The sequence below is a fragment of the Bombus vosnesenskii genome, unplaced genomic scaffold (genome assembly GCF_011952255.1).
Source record: "Bombus vosnesenskii isolate JDL3184/JDL3185 unplaced genomic scaffold, Bvos_JDL3184-5_v1.1 scf7180000016261, whole genome shotgun sequence".
NCBI classification, from domain to species: Eukaryota; Metazoa; Arthropoda; class Insecta; order Hymenoptera; family Apidae; genus Bombus; species Bombus vosnesenskii.
In genome coordinates, this window is record NW_022884330.1 from 2,475,502 (window position 1) to 2,496,396 (window position 20,895).

Sequence of the window (20,895 nt, forward strand, 5' to 3'; positions counted from 1 at the left end):
TTTATTTCAGGTTGTACTGGATACATCAGACAACTCAAATATCCGCTATAAGCTTTTTACTATGGATAATATTACGCGTTACGTACTGATCATTCGAACGTTATTCCTTCTACTTAAATGAAAAAAGAAGTAGATAAGATTTTATGAAAAAAGGAATCATTATCCGTTTCATTTATAATCAGGTCACTTCATTTATAGTATTGCTTGTTTTGTCTATAAAATTTTAATAAGGATATATGTATTTATACGCATACGCTTTGAAATTTGTAAACAATTCATACATAACAATTTCTATACATAATGCTGTTTGTTGTACAATATTTGCGAATTCTTGTGTGTTATCTTTGTATACGCGTATCTTCGAAGATCCTTCCATTAAATTAAAACAAAAAATAAAATGTGCTGAAATATTTAATTATTAATTTGTTTCCAAAGATTCTACGTCATGCCTTTGTGTAACGCTAAACAACAAAACATAATTATATAGGGAAAAATTAATAATATGTACAACTAATATTTTGTATATTATATCTATTCGCGAAATATAAACATTTTTCCGCATAATAATACAAATTTCTTTCATTCTCCATCAAACAAAAGCACGAGGAATAACTATTCGACGACAACAAAAATTTCCCGATGGAGAGTTTATTGAACTATAAACAACGATGATAAAAAATAAACATCTTTTAAAATAAACTCGTTCTAAATTAAAATCTTTCGAACAAATCATCATTTAAAAACTTAGTTTGGTCTCTAAATTATTTGTTTGTAAACCTCGTAACTCTTTGACCAGTTTACATTAAAATATTTACATTATAAATTAAGAATCAACGCACTCGTGCGCACAACTTCACGCCGCTGTGGAATAGCGCGACATTGCATCGCTTGTATGCTTATGTGCCGAGCCTAAATTAATATGTTCTTTATCTTATACATAGTTGTATTGGTTTAACACCGGTAGCACAGGCCAGGGCCACGGATACCACAGACCACAGTCTGGAATATAGAGGTTGGAAGCTCCCGTGGTGGGAGTAAAGCTCATGATATCGAGAGTTGTGCTTTACAGGTCGGCCGCTACCATGATGCGTCGATCTATTTCTTAGAATTTTGCATATAGCGCCATCCTACGGTGAGAATAATAACTACATACACTGAAGGTAAAGAATATAAACTGAATTAAATGACTTCATAATCTTTCGTAATTTATTTAAAATACTTATACAGTATTTCGTCCGATACAGAAAAATGTTATTTAATTAAATATTAATTATGTGAACCATCAAGAAGTATTATTATCTCGATTAAAAAAATACAATTTTTTAATCAAATATATTTTTAATACATTTATTGTATGTACATATTATATATATATTATACGCATCTATTGGAAAATAAATTTGTTTTTAAGTTTTGTTTAATTCATTAAAAATGTTGTAACTATTAATACTGTACCATGTAATGCTTTTCGTTTTGAATACGAACGAAGATGCTCGTTCTTCACTACGACAACAGATAATTTTTTACTATATTCGCTCTAATTTGGCCGACAATGTGGCACGATATATGGCCATAGCGTATTGAATTGAAATTTATTATTATTAAATAATTATGATTATAATATATGTATTACAATTGTACGGCGAGAAACCGCAACCACGCTTCAACCTGCTTATCAACTGAGGATATATAAGGTGGTTGGTAACTGGTGGTACAAGTGGAAAGAGGGTGATTCTAAATAAATAGAATAAATAGAAGAATAAAAGTTTTTTCTTTTTTCACGTAGAATCACCCCCTTTCCGCTTGTACCACTAGTTACCAACCACCCTGTATACATAGATTTACCGACATAACATATTGATATTGCAGGTTGTAGACACGCGATAACGCTACACAACGAATCCTAATAAATGGATCAAGGCGCCATACCGCGGACAAGTGGGCCAACATTGTCCGGTCACTAAGAGTTTGGCTCCGCTTACCCCTTACCGCGGTAGTTACTAGACTTTTGTATATGATAACAACGAGTATATACCGGTATCAGTACATTTTTATCGATGATTGAAATCAGCCGGAGGTGTAAACAGTGTTATATGAATTCGTATTGTAACTTTAGCAATGTTAATCGCATGCAGAATCTTTATCAACATAATGAGCACATGGAAATTATTACAGCGTCGGTGTTACGATCTACTTTCATATAAATATTCGCTGTTAGTGATATTAACAGCATTTACTTGCATATTTATCGGCATTGTTCATTTTGGAGAGGTTAGGAATTTCATTTTCCCCATTGTTTTTCTATCTATCTATTTTGTTGATTATTAAAAATTTATGTTTTATTGTTATTCATAGAATATATTTTATTAATTAATTAAGTGTGAGATAATATTTTAATGTAAATGTCAAATTTGCATGTAAATTTCGAGTTACTGAATTTCTTAAATTCAAAATAAAAATTTTTATTCTAATTAAATATTAACGTTTCAGATGTGGATAACATGGAGTAAAGAGAAATACGAAGCAGTGTTCCATTCTTTCAATGATAATATATTAGGTATCTCTTTCCAAAAAAAATTATGCCAACATGTTCCAATAGATGTTGTATATACGTGGGTCAATGGGTCAGATCCAGTCTTCTTAAAAAATCTTAAAGAGCATATTCCTATAATGGATGTTAACACAGCTGCTTCCAGATTTAGTGATAAAGATGAATTAAGATATTCATTACGTTCATTGGAAATGTATGCACCCTGGGTGAGACACGTGTATATTGTTACAAATGGTCAAATACCGAGTTGGTTAGATATGGATAATCCTAAAGTTACACTTATTACTCATGAAGATATATTTTTAAATAAAAGTGATCTTCCAACATTTTCTAGTCCAGCTATTGAAAGTCATATTCATAGGTAGTATCAAATTCATTATGCAATAGCAATCATAACAGTTTATATTATCTAGTTAATAGCTATTTGTAATCTTCTTAACAATGTAATTTTTTATTTTTGCAGAATTCCTGGAATTTCAGATAAATTTTTATATTTTAATGATGATGTAATGCTAGGAGCAGAAGTGTGGCCAGAAGATTTTATTACACAAGCAAGTGGCCAAAAAGTGTATCTTGCATGGTGGGTTCCTGATTGTTCAGATGTTTGTCCTTGGGCCTGGGTGGGTGATGGATCATGTGATCCTGCTTGTAATACAACATTATGTGAATTTGATGGTAGCACTCATTGTTTATATTTGTTTTGAAATAACAACTATAAAAAAATTTAATGACCTAACAATATGTGTAAACTTAAACTAGTATCATTAATCTTTTTTACAGGAGGAGATTGCGATAGCACACCAGTTCCTACTGACAGTGAAGCTCTCGAGGAAGAGGGAGACTATCCACACAAACTTTTACAAGATCCTCTAGAAGATACTAACTATGGATTAAAATTTTTAAATATCTTTAGAAACAGAAGTATAAGTACTATGTGGAATGATACACAATTGTCTATTCAACAAACATTCCCAAATACAGTCACAAATCTAAAGATGCATGTAAATAAATCTTATAATTTCAAAAATAATAATTACGCGAGTTCCATTGAAAGATATTTTAATGAACAATTGAATGAAAATGATCAAACCGTACCAACCCAAAAATCGATGATATCAAAAATGATAAATAAGATAAGACATCAAACATTGAACGTTACTGAGAGACGTCTGCAATTGAAACGTTATTTAAATGATGATATCATGAACTTACCACAAGTTAGTAGTACCACAAAAGCTAATCATAAATCGACTCATTCTGATCAATGGAAACTTCGAACAAGACAACTTGATACATATGCCGAATCTTTGCTATATGTGAATAGAATATATAATATGGCATATGGTTTCGAACGTAGAAGAGTACCCGCTCATATGCCCCATCTAATAGATAAATGGATCGTTGCTGATATGCAACGAAAATTCGAGCACGAATTTAGAAAAACATCTAGCCATAAAGTTAGAAACTCCGAGGATATGCAATTTGCTTTCTCTTACTTTTACTTTCTAGCTAGTGAGAAACGGAAAGTACCAATTGAAGAAATATTTGATACATTTGACACGGATAAATCAGGGTAGTTATACTATTTTAAAATAGTAGTAATAGAAAAAGAAAGAAAATAACAGAAGTATTATTCAAAATAGTAATTCTGTTTCAGCACTTGGTCAGATAGAGAAATTAGGACTCTTTTATCTAGACTTTATCCACTTCCTCTTGATTATAGTCTAGTCGTTGAATTTGAAAATGCAATAACGAATTGTTCAAATCATATAAAAGTTACTAAAGTATTAAATCCACCACCTGGTGAAAGATATTTGGATTCATCTCTTGTGAGCAAACACTTTGTAAACTTTAAATAATACTTAAATCTAAAAAGAAAATCTTCTATTTATAATAATAATTTATGTTTTTATAGCCGATTGTAACTAAGGAATTGATAGCAAAATGCGAAACGGTTTCACGAAAAATTAAAGACAAATTCAGTCAAGAAAAGCTTTACCCACACGAAATAATTAAAGCTGGAAAAAATGAAATATTCGAAATGTTAACAAGCAACGTGTCTTTAACAGTACAACTTTTAGACGAGATACGTAGAGATCCAAAGTAAGTAGTTGTAATCATTTTTATATTGCTAGGATTTAACGATAAATAGAATAGAATAATTTTACTTTTATTTTAGAAAATTTATTTGCTTAAATGACGATATGGATCCCCTTCGACGTTCTGAGAACGAAATAGTTCGGGCATTACTGAACGATTTTTATCGCTCACTCTATCCATTACGCAGTACTTTTGAATTGCCTTTGCAATATCGAAATCTTTTCACTCATCGACATAAGCTCCTTGAGTGGAGATCTAATCGAACAAGGGCCAGAAATTTGTTGTTATGCCTTATCCTTTTATTACTTCTTACGACTTTCTATCACTTATTTTATCATCAAGTGCGTCGATTATTCAGAATACGAGCACTACCCATATTACTCGTTTAAGTCTAAGGTACAAATGCAAAAATAGGATAAATATATTGATATCTTTTAAACAGAGCAACATTTTCTAAACATTTTATGTGATATAGGATTGTGTTTTATACAGATAATTCCCATACAAATTTGTACTATTTTAGCAGATAATTCATCTATTTTATTGTGTGTTTTACATCTACAAGTCCATCCACAATTTAGAAGTGATATTTGAAGAAACAAAATACAAATCTCTTTGTTTGTTTTAAAAAATTCATTTAGAAGGTAACATTCGTTGCTAAGAATCGATACTTTATAAAGTATAATGTATAATAAGGTATGAACAAATAGATACTTAGTGTCGCGTTAAAATTAAGTAAAACGTTCCTGTGATATTGATGAAGTACTGATTGTCTTTGTTTGTTTCTCTCTTAACAAAATGGAAGATTAGATCTCATAAATTTTTCTCCAAGATGAGTGTATCATGATATGTATATTCACTTTACACTGAGATTTGAGAAGTTATATAAGATTTAAAAAATGTATAACACTTTTAAAGTGTTATTAGTTTATAGTATTTTAATATTTCTCTATTCTAATGTGTAGTACAATTTTTTACTAGAAAATTACCCGGTTAATAATTGTTGAAGATATGAAATGTACCAAATTTGTACTTACTGTTAATAGAATATGGATATTATTATTGAAGTAGAATGCCATTAAACTGAATATCTTTTTAATTTCGCAGTTTGTACTTATTTTATTTCCAGAAAACCGTGTATGTACATAATTTTATTCAAATAAAGTTATTCGTTATTTCTTACTAGTTGTATATTATTTATACACAACTCAGTATATAGAGGGTTAAAGGTATTATAAATTATAACATTATATATTACTCTATAATAGTACTTTATATATATATTTTTTTAATTTCTTTTTGTTTCAGTAAGGAGAAGTAAGATTTCATAATTTCATTTCATTTGTTTCATTTTGTTACTTCACTCGTATCGTTTCTAAACGTCTAACATTTCTCGTTTCCTCGATAAAATTTTAGTCGAGTAGGTATAACATGTGATTTATACACATACGCTTTCGAAGTCGTAATAAATTCATACAACACAATTTCTGTATTCCTTGCTTTTTATTGTACAATAGCATGTATGGATGTTTTGTGTACTTTCGTGTAAACACAAGCGTCCTAAAATCGAAGCATAAAAGATATAAATCTAAAATTTGCTTTAAATAACGCTACTTTCGAATATTTCTAATTGTTTCCACTCGCTAGTGCCATATATTTAGTACTTAGAAAACTTTCGCAGATTCATGTCACGATCATATTGCGTCTTGTCATGACTCCGATATCTCTTGTTTGTCTAAAGGGGGACAATTCATATGGCGGAGATTTCGCGGGCCAACCATGCCTTCTTGTACTCTTGCGCATTCGCTCAACCATATTGCGACACTAGCTACCTCTTCAGCTGATAGACGAGATCCAATACCTAATATCGAATTATAACAGAAATCTTATGAAAATTAATGTAATGATAATCATAGGAAAGAACTGGTTTTGTAAAGAACCGCAACATAAAAGTCTCAGATAATTTTGCAAGAAACTTGAGATTTACAAAGAATCATAAACGTAACACAAGTAAACTCGAACAATTTTACAACCCGGCTTGTATATATGTATGTATATCGGTTTGTAATAGAATTAAAGATCCTTTGTTATCTCACCAGGAACATTCGGATAGTACTTGAGCAATTTTGCGTCTATAACCTTCTTCTTCTTATTCCTTTCAACCCTATCTTCCGTATTTCGTATGCTCTGTTTCTCGCTATAACTTTCTGCCGAAGTACTACTAGTCACACTTTTTGCAGATGCGTTTTCACCTTTCAACTTTTGTCCATTAGATCCCGGTCTCTTGCTTGACTCGACATTGCTAGCGGATATCTCGTTAGGTTCTATCTGTGAAGTTTCTTTGCTAGAGAAATCTTGTTTCGCCTCATCTTCAACCATCTTCTTGTGGCTAGCGTAACTTTCGCTCAATTGCGGCGTTATATCAGCTGTAGAAGAATATTTTTGTAAATTATGTAGCAAATGTGCGAACGGAATAATTTCTGGTAAGAATGTACTTCTCGAAGAGTCTATGTCCTTTCTTGATACCAATTCTAAGTCTAAATTTGCGTCAGCTTCCGTGTCTTGGCTCGTAGCTGAACAAACCCGATCTATAGAATATTTTCTTTTGCTCGATGCTTGATTTTCTGAATATTCAGAATCGTATATAATGAATTCTGTCGGATCGTCGTCGCCAGGATCTCTTTCGCTCCCGTCACAACAAAGTCCAGCTAAATATCTGGAAAAGTGTTATTATTGATAAATTAATTTTCTCACATTTAATAAAATATACATTGAATTTGAACGCTAAACATTGTAGAATTTGTTCTATTATTGTGATATATAAAACCCTATAGATTTCAAGATCTATATGTATATACATACATATAAGTACAATATATGTATATCCTCCATAAATTCCTATATGTATAATCCTATAAATATCCTATGAATATCATTCGCATCTTTCTCAACGCCCTATATAAGTACATCCTTTTTCCCTTCAGTTGTGTGTTTTATAGCTACACGGTTTATTACCTATATCAATATGTGTTATACATTTTGTAAGTTCTGTATATACCCATATATCTCCAGAAAAAATGTAACTGGAACCATAGCAGATCCGCCATCAGGTTCGTGAGTGAATAACTCGCAAATCATAGTCATTGTTTCAAAGAGGCTGGAACCTAAAAGTCCAACAGCGATTGCCAAGAACTTTTTCACTTGGCATTTTCGTCGAAATTTCCCGATCATCAAGATCAAATTTAGATCCCGACGATCCAAACACAAGCAGTCCCATAGCCTTAGTATCGTTTCCACAGGCAACGTTTTATTGTAATCTATTCAAGAAATATTATTTTTCAATATCGGTAAAAGATGCTTATCTAAATACACAGTTTAAAAACTTCTCCACCCAGATCACACAGTTCTACTTTAGAAAAATAATAACTAAGGGTTATTTTATATTATATATTTTGTTTAACATACCTAAGAAATATCTAAATATTTGATATTTATAATTGATAATTCTACGTCCAGTTAATAAGTAATTATATTTAATATAATTATTTGATTCATTAGCATCGATAATTAATAATTAGAATAATTGTTCGTATTAGTGATTAGTATGAATACAAAACACAGACCAAGAAGAACCGGTGGTATTAAATATTAAATATGGATAATCGATCAAAAATAACATATTCAAACAGTTAATAAAATATTCTATGTTGCCCCAACAATTCATATACCTATACATGTGTATTCGAATAATTATTATCGATACCTCCAAATTGACGAAGTAAAATCCTCAGAAAACCGAGAGTCAAACCAGAAGCGGTATTCGGTGGTGGATACTCCAATCTTAATTTCGTCGGTGGTTCCTCACCATTGGCCAACGCTCGAAAATACGAGCTAGACCATCGAAGTAAATCGTACGGTTGTGTTCGAATAGCCGCCTTGCAGAATTCCTTCAGAATTAATGGCAAACTCGGTGGCACGATAACTTCATGTTCTGAAACTGATTGTTCTGCAATAGACATATTTTTCAATTTTTCAAAGTTCAACAAATTATTCGTATATTAAGTACTGTAACTTTTGAATAAGGAACGAAAGTAAAATCTTAAGGGGGAATGCTAGTTGATACGAAGTGAAACTATGATTAACTTGAATATCGTAGTACATTACGTCAAGTATACTGTTTGTTGCCATTTCGCGGGGTTTCGTCGTCTAGGAAACAACATCGATGAAAAGTGATCAATTCGTGGTAGGAATAGTGTCGCTCACCTTCACTTGCATTCTATTTAACCCGCTTGTATTCTTTCGGTCATCTTCAATCCAATTGTAGTTTTCTAATATTAAGAAATATTTCAAAATAGATATGAAAGAATTGCTATTGATGTGTATCATTTTTTCGTTTAATTTTATATTAAATATTTTCTTGAAATATTAATAAACGTTTTCGTTTGCTAAAGTACGAGAAAGATTAAAATATAAACATTCGATAGTCACGATTAGATTAAATATATGTAACTCGTTAAGAACACCGACGAGGTACGTTAAGAAGAATCGATCGATAAAGAAGTTCCCTTTTTATTATTGTTATCATTCGTCAAGTTGAAAAGCTTTATCCTCTGGTTTTACATATAATATTATCAATAATAAAATTAAATTATATATATATGTTTTCGATATGAATAAATACCAAAATATTTATTAAAGTATATCATTTCGATTACTAATGTATAATAATATAACTAATATATTATGTATTTAATTTTATTATGTATAATATATTATGTATTTACATTTAAAATCGAACTTATTTAATCTTATTGCCTTAATTAGAGGAAAAACATTACAATTTTTTACTTCAGAATTTCTATGAAATTACTGACTGCAAATGTGTTTTATTCAGATTTATGTACATGTGAATTATTAGTCATCATAAACGTAAAAGAGTTATTTCGAATACTTTGAGACGACATTTGTTATCCAGTGACAAAATTATTTACAGATATACATATGCTTGCATACAATATAACTCGTTTAAAATAAGTTCAAATATTCCCTCTGTAATGTGACGTAAAGAACAGATGCTTATAGATGGCGTCATTTTCGTGATTTTGGAGGGACAACATTATTCAATATGGCAGCAATTGGTATTATGCGTTTGTGAACGTCACTGTGAAAAGACCGGGTCTAATGCACTAATTATCGTAATTAAATCAAGCGCCTACTTACATACACATTAAATTAACCGGATTCAAGTTATACATACAAGAAAATACATCTTTTCCAACAAAAAAGAGTAAAATGTCGAAGCCAGATGAAAATGCAGACACAGGGGACACAGGAGACAATTCGAATGGATCTTCGGCCGAGACCACATCGTCTCGAGGTGGTGACTTCGAAACAAAACTTGAAACCGATCGTAGTAAACGATTCGATTATTTACTAAAGCAAACTGAAATATTCTCACACTTTATGACGAATAATCAGAAGGACAAGGCTGGGAGCCCTTTAAAGATCAAAGCTGGGAGACCCAGAAAACAGCCAGAAACCCAAGTGAAATTCGATTCTGGTGACCATAGGCACCGTAAGACGGAACAAGAAGAAGATGAGGAATTGTTGGCTGAAAGTAACGCCAGTGTCGCGCCAACCACTCGTTTTGAATCATCTCCACACTACATTAAGTCTGGTGAGTTACGAGATTATCAAATACGAGGCTTAAATTGGATGATATCTCTGTATGAGCATGGTATCAATGGTATCTTGGCTGATGAGATGGGTTTGGGTAAAACTCTACAGACTATCTCATTATTGGGATATATGAAACACTTCAGAAACATTCCTGGTCCACACATAGTCATTGTTCCCAAGTCTACGTTGGCTAACTGGATGAATGAGTTTAAAAAATGGTGTCCGTCGTTGAGAGCAGTTTGTCTCATAGGAGATGCAGAAACTCGAAACACTTTCATTAGAGAGGTTATGATGCCTGGAGAATGGGATGTTTGTGTAACATCCTATGAGATGGTTATAAAGGAAAAATCAGTGTTCAAAAAATTCAATTGGCGTTACATGGTAATTGATGAGGCTCACAGAATAAAGAACGAAAAGTCCAAGCTATCTGAGATTCTGAGGGAGTTTAAAACTGCTAATCGCCTTCTGTTAACAGGAACACCTTTACAGAATAATCTTCATGAACTGTGGTCTTTGCTCAACTTTTTATTACCAGATGTGTTTAATAGTTCAGATGATTTTGATTCTTGGTTCAACACTAATAGTTTCTTAGGTGATAATTCATTAGTTGAGAGATTACATGCTGTCCTTAGACCATTCCTTTTGAGACGTTTAAAATCTGAGGTAGAAAAGGGACTGAAACCTAAAAAAGAAATTAAGGTCTACATTGGTCTCAGTAAAATGCAGAGAGAATGGTATACCAAGGTACTTATGAAGGACATAGATATAGTTAACGGTGCTGGTAAAATTGAGAAGATGAGATTGCAGAACATCTTGATGCAGCTGCGTAAATGTTGTAATCATCCATATTTATTTGATGGTGCAGAGCCTGGACCACCTTATACAACTGATGAGCATCTTGTTTATAATTGTGGTAAAATGGTTATCTTAGACAAACTATTGCCAAAATTGCAACAACAAGAATCGCGCGTTCTTATATTTAGTCAAATGACCAGAATGTTAGATATTTTAGAAGACTATTGTCATTGGAGAGGTTTTCAATATTGTCGTTTAGACGGTAACACAGCGCATGAGGATAGACAACGCCAGATCAACGAATACAACGCACCGGGAAGCGAGAAGTTCATTTTCATGCTGTCGACTCGTGCGGGTGGTTTAGGTATTAATTTAGCAACGGCGGACGTAGTAATTATTTATGATTCCGATTGGAATCCGCAAATGGACTTGCAGGCGATGGATCGAGCTCATCGTATTGGTCAACAGAAGCAAGTCCGTGTATTCAGGTTTATCACAGAAAATACCGTAGAAGAAAAAATCGTAGAACGTGCGGAAGTTAAATTGCGTTTAGATAAGCTAGTTATTCAACAGGGGCGATTAGTGGACGCGAAGCAGACAGCGTTGAACAAGGACGAAATGTTGAACATGATCAGGCACGGTGCAAACGAGGTATTTGCATCGAAAGACAGCGCCATCACGGACGAAGACATAGACACTATACTTCAAAAAGGTGAAGCCAAAACCGAGGAAATGAAACAGAAATTAGAAAGTCTGGGTGAATCTTCTCTGCGTAACTTCACTGTGGACGCACCCACGGATTCCGTCTACCAATTCGAAGGTGAGGATTACCGCGAAAAACAAAAGATTCTTGGAATAGGTAACTGGATAGAGCCACCGAAACGCGAACGTAAAGCCAATTACGCGGTGGACGCTTACTTCAGAGAAGCTCTCCGAGTATCAGAGCCAAAAGCCCCGAAAGCACCTAGACCACCAAAGCAACCGATAGTCCAAGACTTCCAATTCTTCCCGCCACGATTATTTGAATTACTCGACCAAGAGATATATTACTTCCGGCAAACGGTAGGTTATAAAGTTCCAAAAAATCCAGAGCTTGGATCGGACGCTGCTAGAATTCAAAAAGAAGAACAACGTAAGATAGACGAAGCTCAACCATTAACTGATGAAGAAGTTGCAGAGAAAGAGAAACTGCTTACTCAAGGCTTCACGAACTGGACGAAGAGAGATTTTAATCAATTCATAAAAGCTAATGAAAAATATGGTCGTGATGATATTGAGAACATAGCCAAGGAAGTAGAAGGGAAAACTCCCGAAGAAGTGATGGAGTACTCGGCTGTTTTTTGGGAAAGGTGTCATGAGTTACAAGATATAGATAGGGTAATGGCTCAAATTGAACGAGGAGAAGCAAAAATACAGAGACGAGCCGGGATTAAGAAAGCCTTAGACGCCAAAATGGCAAGGTACCGTGCTCCTTTTCATCAGTTGAGGATAGCGTACGGAACTAACAAAGGTAAGAATTACACCGAGGAGGAGGATCGATTCCTCGTGTGTATGTTGCACAAGCTTGGCTTTGACAAGGAAAACGTATATGAGGAGCTTCGTGCCACGGTCAGATCGGCGCCACAATTTCGTTTTGACTGGTTCGTAAAGTCTCGTACAGCGTTAGAACTTCAGCGGCGGTGCAATACGCTAATTACGCTCATAGAGCGCGAGAATCAAGAGCTGGAGGAGCGAGAGAGACAAGAAAGGAGAAAGAAAGGCGGCAGTATTGGTGCAAAACCTGCGTCCAAGCGAAAACAAGAGAACCTACCAGCTCCGCAAGACAAACCGCGGAAAAAGAAGAAATAAAAAACTTAAACGGAGATACGTTTCCAGTTGTCATTTGGAAAAACGAATTTAACCACGATATAATAATCTTTTCATCGTTCATTCTCCATACATTAAAACGATCTGTCATCGTTTAAATTTAAGGAGAACCTGTAAACTTTTTTGCAATTTCGCCGCTTTTTCATTCCCTGTGAATCTACATTTCAGTATGATTACGTTTGACTCGCTTTTTCTTAATAACCATCGACAAATATTTGGAGTTAACAGGAGCAAGCAACTAACAGAGTAAAACAGAAAAGCGTTTTGTGGCACATCGAATTTTTCATTTTTTTTTCTTTTTTATAGTGTACGATAGTTTCTGGTGAGAGTATCCAAAATATTAATTTTATATATCCATAACTTTTAAAATAACGCTTTCCGCAACTTAAAACTAGTTATTTTTAGATTCTACTCATCAAAACCTATCATACATCATGAAAAAAAAGTTAGAAATTCAGTCTATCCCAAAACGAAGTTCAGCCGGAGAACGTATTTATTAATATCGTTGATAAACATATTATTGTAATAAATGGATTTTCACATGTGACATTGAGAATGATAGCTTTTATATTTATATGCACCGGATGACCTATTTCGATTCATCTTATGAATGTCAAAGTGGTGCTTGTTTCTGACATTGATGAAATTAACAGAAAGCGAGATTTTTTATACATATATATATATTATAATTATCATAGAAAAATTACATTCGCCGACATGTATGTATTGCATATAAATCACATACGTACCTTGATTTAATTTTACATAATTATAATGCAATATTACGTGAACGATTTTATTTATTTGCTATGATTTTAAAAGGCATTGTAATTCGTTTTACGAATAAAATATCATGTGCCGTTTCATATGAAAATCGAAAGTGTTTAGTTGTTGATTATTAATCACCTTATGTAAAATTGAAACGACGATAAGATACGATTAAGATACGATTATGGTGGATTAGAATATGAAGATTATGAACGATAGAAAACATAATCGATTCTATTTTCATGTTTTTGAATATATAATTATATGTATAGAATTTCAGAATTCTTAGTACTGAGTGAAGAAAAGATATTTAGGTTTATATATAATATTAGGTTTATTTGTGTTTAAATCAAATGTAATTATGAATAATATAATGTAATCACATATACATACGTATATTAATTTAAACGGTGAATGTATTATTCTTCGTATAGTTTAGGAAATCGATTATCGAAATGAGATAAATCACAAATTCTTTGTTGAACAATCATCGGTTTTTAAAATATATAGATGAAACATTAAAAAATGATTATAAATACGATTACATTTCAAAAACTTACATTCTCTTCGTGCAACAACTTGAAAAAGGTATTATAACATATATATCAGCGTTGATACCGAAATGCTTAAAAAAACAATTTTAAAATTATTATTTTATTTGTTTTCTAGAAGAATTTTTTATATTCTAATTTTCATTAGTCCAGTTATTGGATACGATTTACAAGAGAACAAAGCGTTGTTACTTTTAAATGCATGGGAAAGTCGAATTAACCGATAATCGGTAAAATATGCATACAAGAGTCTCGTGCTAAATATAACAACAACAAATTGTTCATTCATTGTGTACATACAATCATTATTCTACTAACTATACTAGTATTTTATAACTATATTCGATGACATATTACTAGAAATTATTGATTTTACAAGGTCATAAAAAGAAGATATTTTACCGAGTATGATAATAATATCGTAATTTAATGAATAATTTAGTATATATATCAATAAGATAGTTATATATTTTTATAAATGCATACTAATTATTAAAAAATATTGATTAATTATATCATGAATTTATGAAAGTACTATAAGAAACGTAGAAAACATATTTCTATATGACTTTATTTTTCTTAAAGTAAAACCGTAAAAAGTACTTTTTAAAATAAAACAAAGTTCTGATTGCTGCATTATATCAATGTTAAGAGAGATAAATTTCAAATAAACTTAACGAAATAAAATGAGACTGTTAATAGAATCTTTTTTTATTTGTTTTTTGGATCACTTTTTAAGGCCCCGGAGTTCTTCATTATCACCACAGAATATATGTAATATTATAATCATATATGTATCTTGAATTTGGTGTTATATTTAAAATCTACTCAGACTGAGAGATCATAATGAAATTTCTGTTTAATTAAACGATTTTCCTCAAAAGGCAAATAAAATAATCAAAAACCAAAATTGTTTCTTCTTATTATTCTATACCTATGCTTGAATTCATAAAACAAAAGGGATCCTTAAACAAATTTTTTTCATTGTCTTTAATTTTGTAACAATGTAGAATATCATTTGAGTAATAATGCAGCTGATAATTTTTGTTATCCCGTTTTTTTCTAGATGTAAACTTTCCACCATTTTTTATCAATAAAATGCTTCAAAGACAACAAAACAAGCTACAGAATTATTGTTTTAAACAATAATGATCATTTATAAGCAAACAATTTCGTATAAACGTATGAATAAATCCTAATTTTTATATACGATCTTAATTGCACATTCATAATAACAGATTACATGTAATCAATATTGCTAATTAAAAATACTCATATGTTACATTGAAGGGAATACAGCAAAATTCGCAAGAAACTGAAGTGTCCCAGTTTATAGTAATTGCTCATCTTATCCTATTCTTTTTATTTTTGTCACTTTTCTTTATATTTTTTTATTTTTTTCTGTTTTTAATAATTTTTTTAATATATTGCTATCTTATTCTATTACACATACTTTCGGAAATCTTACAGCAACATTGTTCTGTCTGAAATTAATCGGCAGTAGAGTATATTTAGTTTACAATGAATATATGTTCATCATTCGGTAATTACAATTATTAGAAATAATATGACTCCTCTGTAGCGTTATTATAAATCACCTATGGCAAGGAGCGGCTCAAGTTTTTTCAATATACTTATATATATATAATAGTAATATATATATATATATATATATATATATAGTTAAAACTACATATATATGTATATATATAGTTTTCTTCTTTTCTTTTTATTAAAATTATTTTATTAAAATTATCAAATAATTAAAACAAGAGTTTTATAAACAAATACATTAATAAGAAAGACACGCAGTTAATAGAATGAATTAATAAATGTAATAAATAAAATTTAACGACACCAGTGACTCCTTAAACAATGTATCAATGGGTCCAATTAAAAAATATGAAAATGTAAATTTATATTTCTGATCAATTACACTTCTTGTTGTGTCAAATCACGATATACGATCGTCAAAAGTTGGTGTCTCTATGAATTCATTACTAAACTTCGCTTCCTAGTATACATATATTATTGCAAGTAATCACTCGACTTTATTAATATCCTAAGATTTAAAGGATTATATCCATCTACACTTTGAAATTTGCAATAATAGCAATAACAATAGTAATACTGGTAAATTATATGGCGCGGTAAGCAATTTTTTCATCCCGCTTACGTATCTATTACATGTATGTATATATAATATCTGTTTATATATATATAAATATATATCTATGTATAATACATACATATATATGTATATATATTTGTGTGTATGTATATATATACTATATATATATTTCTTCCTACCTAATACATATACTACAATTTATTATCCGAAATCTACAACTTGATTATAATTTTTTTTCTGCGATACCAAGAGATTCAGTACGCACGCAGTATTCACTTGCACGATATTTTTTCTTTTTACAATTAATATTGTATTAAACTTTTGGTGAATTTCGATTATATTTGTAGATAATAATTATAACTATGCATGCTTAGAATAATTATTTATTTGGAATTTTTTCGGTTTTTTCCAAGTAAGTGTGCACATAAAAATTCCTAAACTTTTTTTTGTTATATATCATTTTATTTTTAGTGTTTTTGCAAGAAACCGAACTCCTTGCAAAGATATACCACTTATCATTTTATCGTTCTTACGTACTTTTCATTACATACATAGTACGAGTCTAAGAGAGAGAGAGAGACAGAGACAGAGATTTTACTCAAATTCAGTAACGTTTAGAAACAATCAACTGAACTAATCTTATTACTTAACATTATAAAATATATAATTGTAATATATTCCAAGATATATCAGCACGTATCATAGTCTTAATAATAATAGTTAATATAACAATGGTTCAATATTCACTGAAGAGCATAGGACACATAACACGTTTAATAAATAAAATGTGTATATTATTTTAATAGTAAAGGAGTGTATGCGTTTGAAAATAATAAGTAAAATTATCGACATTGTATCGCAGAAATTGAATTATAAGTTTAGTAAACGAACTTATAGTGTAATCATATATTCATAAATGAAATTCTGTAATTACAGCAGATTTAAAATCTAAAAAAATTGTTGAAAAACAACAAAACATTATGAAATTACGTCTTGTATTTTAACATTTACCTATAAGTTCGCTGTCATAAAAGTTTCTCTAAACTAAAAATCATAAATTTATTTTGTGACCATTATATAAAGTTATTTCGGTAAAAAATAAAAAGTTTCAAACGTAAGTTAATTATACGTTAACAGGTACTTAAACTGCGACGTAATAATAATAATTAATAACATTAGCGATGTACCGTTATGGAGAAATTTTCATTAGTCCACACTATGAACGGCAAGTTATTTGCGGTTTTTTAAAATGCTCCCAGACTTTTGCGACAGATCACAATGATTATAATATCACGCATAAAAATAATTCTAAAATCAATAAAAGTCATTGTGGATAAAACAAATTCAACTAAAAAAGAGAGGTACAAAATAGATAGTGCTGCAAGTATATAGAAATTCAAGACCCTGTCCGTATTCCTTTATAAGCAAGACAAGAGAATCTAAGCGAAAGCTTTAATTCGAAATCAGATGCCTCCAAGGGGGTGGATCGGGGGGTGGAGGCAAAGGGACTGGTTACGGTCGGCAATGACCTCTTTTTCTACCACCTTCGTTGCCATCCTCCTCTTCGCCACCCCTTCTTACTTCAGTGTATCGTTCACCCTTCACACTTACGATCTTATTATCTAAGTAACGTACTAATTTTTTTGGTTCTGTTTTCGGTGCGACTGGACGATGCTCACGTGAGTCGTCGTCTCTATCAACATAACTATACCGTGCAATGATACGTGATTTCAATTCCTCGTCGTTCACTCTGGCCTTGTTACGACCGTTTGGCTGTAGAAGATAATTACGCTATTTTATATCGTTTAACTCATAATTGATTCATTACTATGAAAATGTACGTACATCTGTATATACATGTATAAATTTAATAACATTTTAAATTAATAGTACAAGTTTCAAACATCATACAAAAAATAAATTATATAATATATTTTATAAAAAGTGCATACATGTAAAAATAGATACTTACTGTTAGAAAAGTAAGATTACTAACAATACTTTGCCCTGCTTCTTGTCTATGAAGTGCAAGTTGTGCTGCCTTTGCTATATCACCACCAGCAACTGCCAAGCAATGTCTGGCTTCTGCTGGACTTGCAGCTGGGAACATTTCTTGTAAAAGTGCTACTTGATGCCAAGATGATTCCTGATAAATAAGACATTCATGGTTTAAAATAACTAATAGTTACTTCAAAAACAAAGTAGAAGGAACTTACTTCTGAAAAATATTCTCCACTAGAATCACTTCCAGCATCACTAGTTTCTGAGAGATGATGAACTCTCATTCTCTGTGTACCAGGAGGTAACAGAGCTGTTAAACTAATATGACTCAAGGGATCTTGAGGTTGGCAATTTTCATTCCCTTTGCTTTCTTGCCGTAGTTTACTTTCAACATCTAATAACCACTTGGACACTGCTTCTTTTTCAATAGTAGAAAACTCAGGAAGACAAGCAGAAACCATTTCACATAATCCATCAACGTCCAAGTCTTCCTCAAGTGCACTTTCTTCTACCATGCTCACCACATAGCTCAGGACAATGTCATCTATTAAGCTGGAAGAGATATCTTTATAAAATACAAAAACACATTAAATGCAGTTATTATATAAGTTCCACATATACATTTACTGAATTATAAATAAGTTCCATCACTTTTTCTTTCTTGTTTTTACCTTAATTGGGCAGTTGGTACCTCTTTTCTCACGAAACTAAATAAAGACTTTTTGACCAACTCTTCCTTTTCATCCATTGTACGATTCATCCTAAAAAATTAATAATAATTAATTCAAATAAAAGTCATCTATCACTGAAAGATTTCTATATATTTAATTTGATATTTATAAACTCTAAACTATGTTTCAGTTAAATTTATATTCTTTAAAGTAATCAGTTTATTAACAAAAATTAATATTATACAACCTTATTAGAACAATATTTATATTCAATAATATTTCTAAAACAATTTAACAAGTGTCTTTACAAAAAGTCAATGATAACATATAATGTTATTGTTAGAAAAAATTATATTAAGGCATAAAAGCTTTATTACGAAACATTTACACTGGAAAAGCACTTTAAAAATATATAAGTCTAACTCTTTTACCAGTTTACATAGGAAATAATTATAACAAACTATTAAATATTAATTCACAAATTCTACATTTGCAACATGAACTTTATAAACCAAATTGACTTTATTACACAGTACATTAACCGCGTCAAATTCATGCTTAACGTTAAATTTAATTCGCATAGAAATTTCATTTGAGAAATTTCGTTTTCGAAAGCTACTGGTCGTCCAGCTACTGTTAACTTTCCAGTTAGGTTAAGAGAAATAAGGCAAAACCAATTACAGGTAATCCAAAACAGGATTGTATTCAAGAACTGACTTTTCTCGAATGTCTTTATCTCGTGCAAGAAATGAGAATAAAATCATTTTTCGTGGTGCATGAGAAAACAGAAAATGAATAAGTATCGCGAAGAAAAATGAGAAAGGGAGGAGAACAAATTGACAGAAAGGTAGTAGCAGCGCCGGTCACATTCAGCTTTTAGCATTTCCGTTCATCTGCGATGAACGAACAATTTCGTAAGATAACATTGATATATTTCATCATGAAAATAGACGCGAGTACGAACCTGATCTTATTCACTTGCTCCAAGTGCCCGGATCGTACTTAAGGTTGAAAACTGATAAAAATTTCGTATACAAACAATGTTGCTCGATTTGACAGTCCGGTGGGACGGGTAGAGATAACGTGGCGCCATCACAGTCCGCGACCCACTTCGGGATCAAATCAGCAATCTCAGTGTTGTAATTTTAATATTAAAACAACTCAAAATAGAAACAATTATTCTATAAAATGAAATAATTTTCCACATGAAATATCGTTTACAATGAATGAAAAAAGTAAATATCTCAAATTATATAGGATTAGCATAAATACAGAAATTCGATTTACATCGGAGCCCTAATATCGACACTGTAACCCCCGAAACTTATTTGTTGCATGAATATTAATCTGTACCTGGTGTATGTATAATAGAATTGTCTTTAGAAATAAATAAGATGAGATGGATTATTTAGTAGATTCAATTATTCAAATGAAATTTATTTTATGAATCATTGATAACTTACAGTTTCAATACTGTTTGAATAAAACAAAAACTTGGAAATTGTGCTTTTTATTAATTGGGAGTATTGAACTTGAATGCTTGAAATTATATAATAACGTCTGTGCGATTAATTATGTTTATATTTTGAAACTCGACAATATTTTTAGCAATAAAATGAGAACAAGGAATTTTTCTATCTATTCAAAGAATGTAACATATTAATATATATATAAAGATGTTAAACATAGAAGGAACTTGTATAGAATTACAGTTTCATTAATATGTAGTCACGATACATAATAATTTTTCGAATTTTCCCAAATAATCGATAAAATGTTTTT

At 31.2% G+C, this 20,895-nt stretch overlaps 5 protein-coding genes across 15 annotated transcripts in view; 3 read left to right on the forward strand and 2 right to left on the reverse strand.

Moving 5' to 3' along the window:
• The window catches only part of LOC117241708 (putative fatty acyl-CoA reductase CG5065), a 46,187-nt gene extending 45,620 nt beyond the window's left edge, over positions 1-567 (forward strand). For 7 of the 8 annotated variants that reach the window (XM_033507717.1, XM_033507720.1, XM_033507721.1 and 4 more), the window contains one exon: positions 11-126. In XM_033507717.1, the coding sequence (XP_033363608.1) occupies positions 11-89 (79 nt within the window). In that variant the 3' untranslated portion in view covers positions 90-126. Of the gene's footprint in view, positions 1-10 lie in introns of all 8 variants that reach the window. The other variant, XM_033507714.1, reaches the window with a different exon arrangement.
• A 1,413-nt stretch (positions 568-1,980) lies between these two features.
• Positions 1,981-5,753, forward strand: LOC117241731 (N-acetylglucosamine-1-phosphotransferase subunits alpha/beta). Of its 2 annotated transcripts, none has more exons than XM_033507763.1 (7): positions 1,981-2,271; positions 2,491-2,912; positions 3,015-3,226; positions 3,332-4,124; positions 4,209-4,380; positions 4,467-4,658; positions 4,731-4,853. In XM_033507763.1, exons 1-6 carry the CDS (start codon positions 2,119-2,121, stop codon positions 4,656-4,658), a joined length of 1,944 nt encoding a protein of 647 aa, XP_033363654.1. In that variant the 5' UTR covers positions 1,981-2,118; the 3' UTR covers positions 4,731-4,853. The 2 variants fall into 2 exon arrangements, with proteins under 2 accessions (XP_033363654.1, XP_033363653.1); XM_033507762.1 differs by having other exon boundaries at positions 1,983-2,271; positions 4,467-4,654; positions 4,731-5,753.
• A 196-nt stretch (positions 5,754-5,949) lies between these two features.
• On the reverse strand, positions 5,950-8,816 carry LOC117241813. Of its 2 annotated transcripts, XM_033507954.1 has the most exons (5): positions 8,415-8,816; positions 7,710-7,968; positions 7,147-7,367; positions 6,748-7,077; positions 5,950-6,512 (listed from the first exon to the last, which is right to left on the reverse strand). In XM_033507954.1, the coding sequence occupies exons 1-5, from the start codon at positions 8,668-8,670 to the stop codon at positions 6,361-6,363; spliced, it is 1,218 nt and encodes a 405-aa protein (XP_033363845.1). In that variant the 5' UTR covers positions 8,671-8,816; the 3' UTR covers positions 5,950-6,360. The 2 variants fall into 2 exon arrangements, with proteins under 2 accessions (XP_033363845.1, XP_033363844.1); XM_033507953.1 differs by having other exon boundaries at positions 6,748-7,367.
• A 973-nt stretch (positions 8,817-9,789) lies between these two features.
• Positions 9,790-14,685, forward strand: LOC117241884 (chromatin-remodeling complex ATPase chain Iswi). The gene has a single exon (XM_033508129.1). The coding sequence runs from the start codon at positions 9,944-9,946 to the stop codon at positions 12,971-12,973; it is 3,030 nt and encodes a 1,009-aa protein (XP_033364020.1). The 5' UTR covers positions 9,790-9,943; the 3' UTR covers positions 12,974-14,685.
• Positions 14,686-17,698: 3,013 nt separating this feature from the next.
• On the reverse strand, positions 17,699-20,234 carry LOC117241886 (CUE domain-containing protein 2-A). Of its 2 annotated transcripts, none has more exons than XM_033508134.1 (5): positions 20,078-20,234; positions 19,114-19,203; positions 18,658-18,994; positions 18,414-18,587; positions 17,699-18,214 (listed from the first exon to the last, which is right to left on the reverse strand). In XM_033508134.1, the coding sequence occupies exons 2-5, from the start codon at positions 19,200-19,202 to the stop codon at positions 17,954-17,956; spliced, it is 861 nt and encodes a 286-aa protein (XP_033364025.1). In that variant the 5' UTR covers position 19,203; positions 20,078-20,234; the 3' UTR covers positions 17,699-17,953. The 2 variants fall into 2 exon arrangements, with proteins under 2 accessions (XP_033364025.1, XP_033364024.1); XM_033508133.1 differs by lacking the exon at positions 20,078-20,234 and adding an exon at positions 19,795-19,952.
• Between the last annotated feature and the right edge of the window lie 661 nt (positions 20,235-20,895).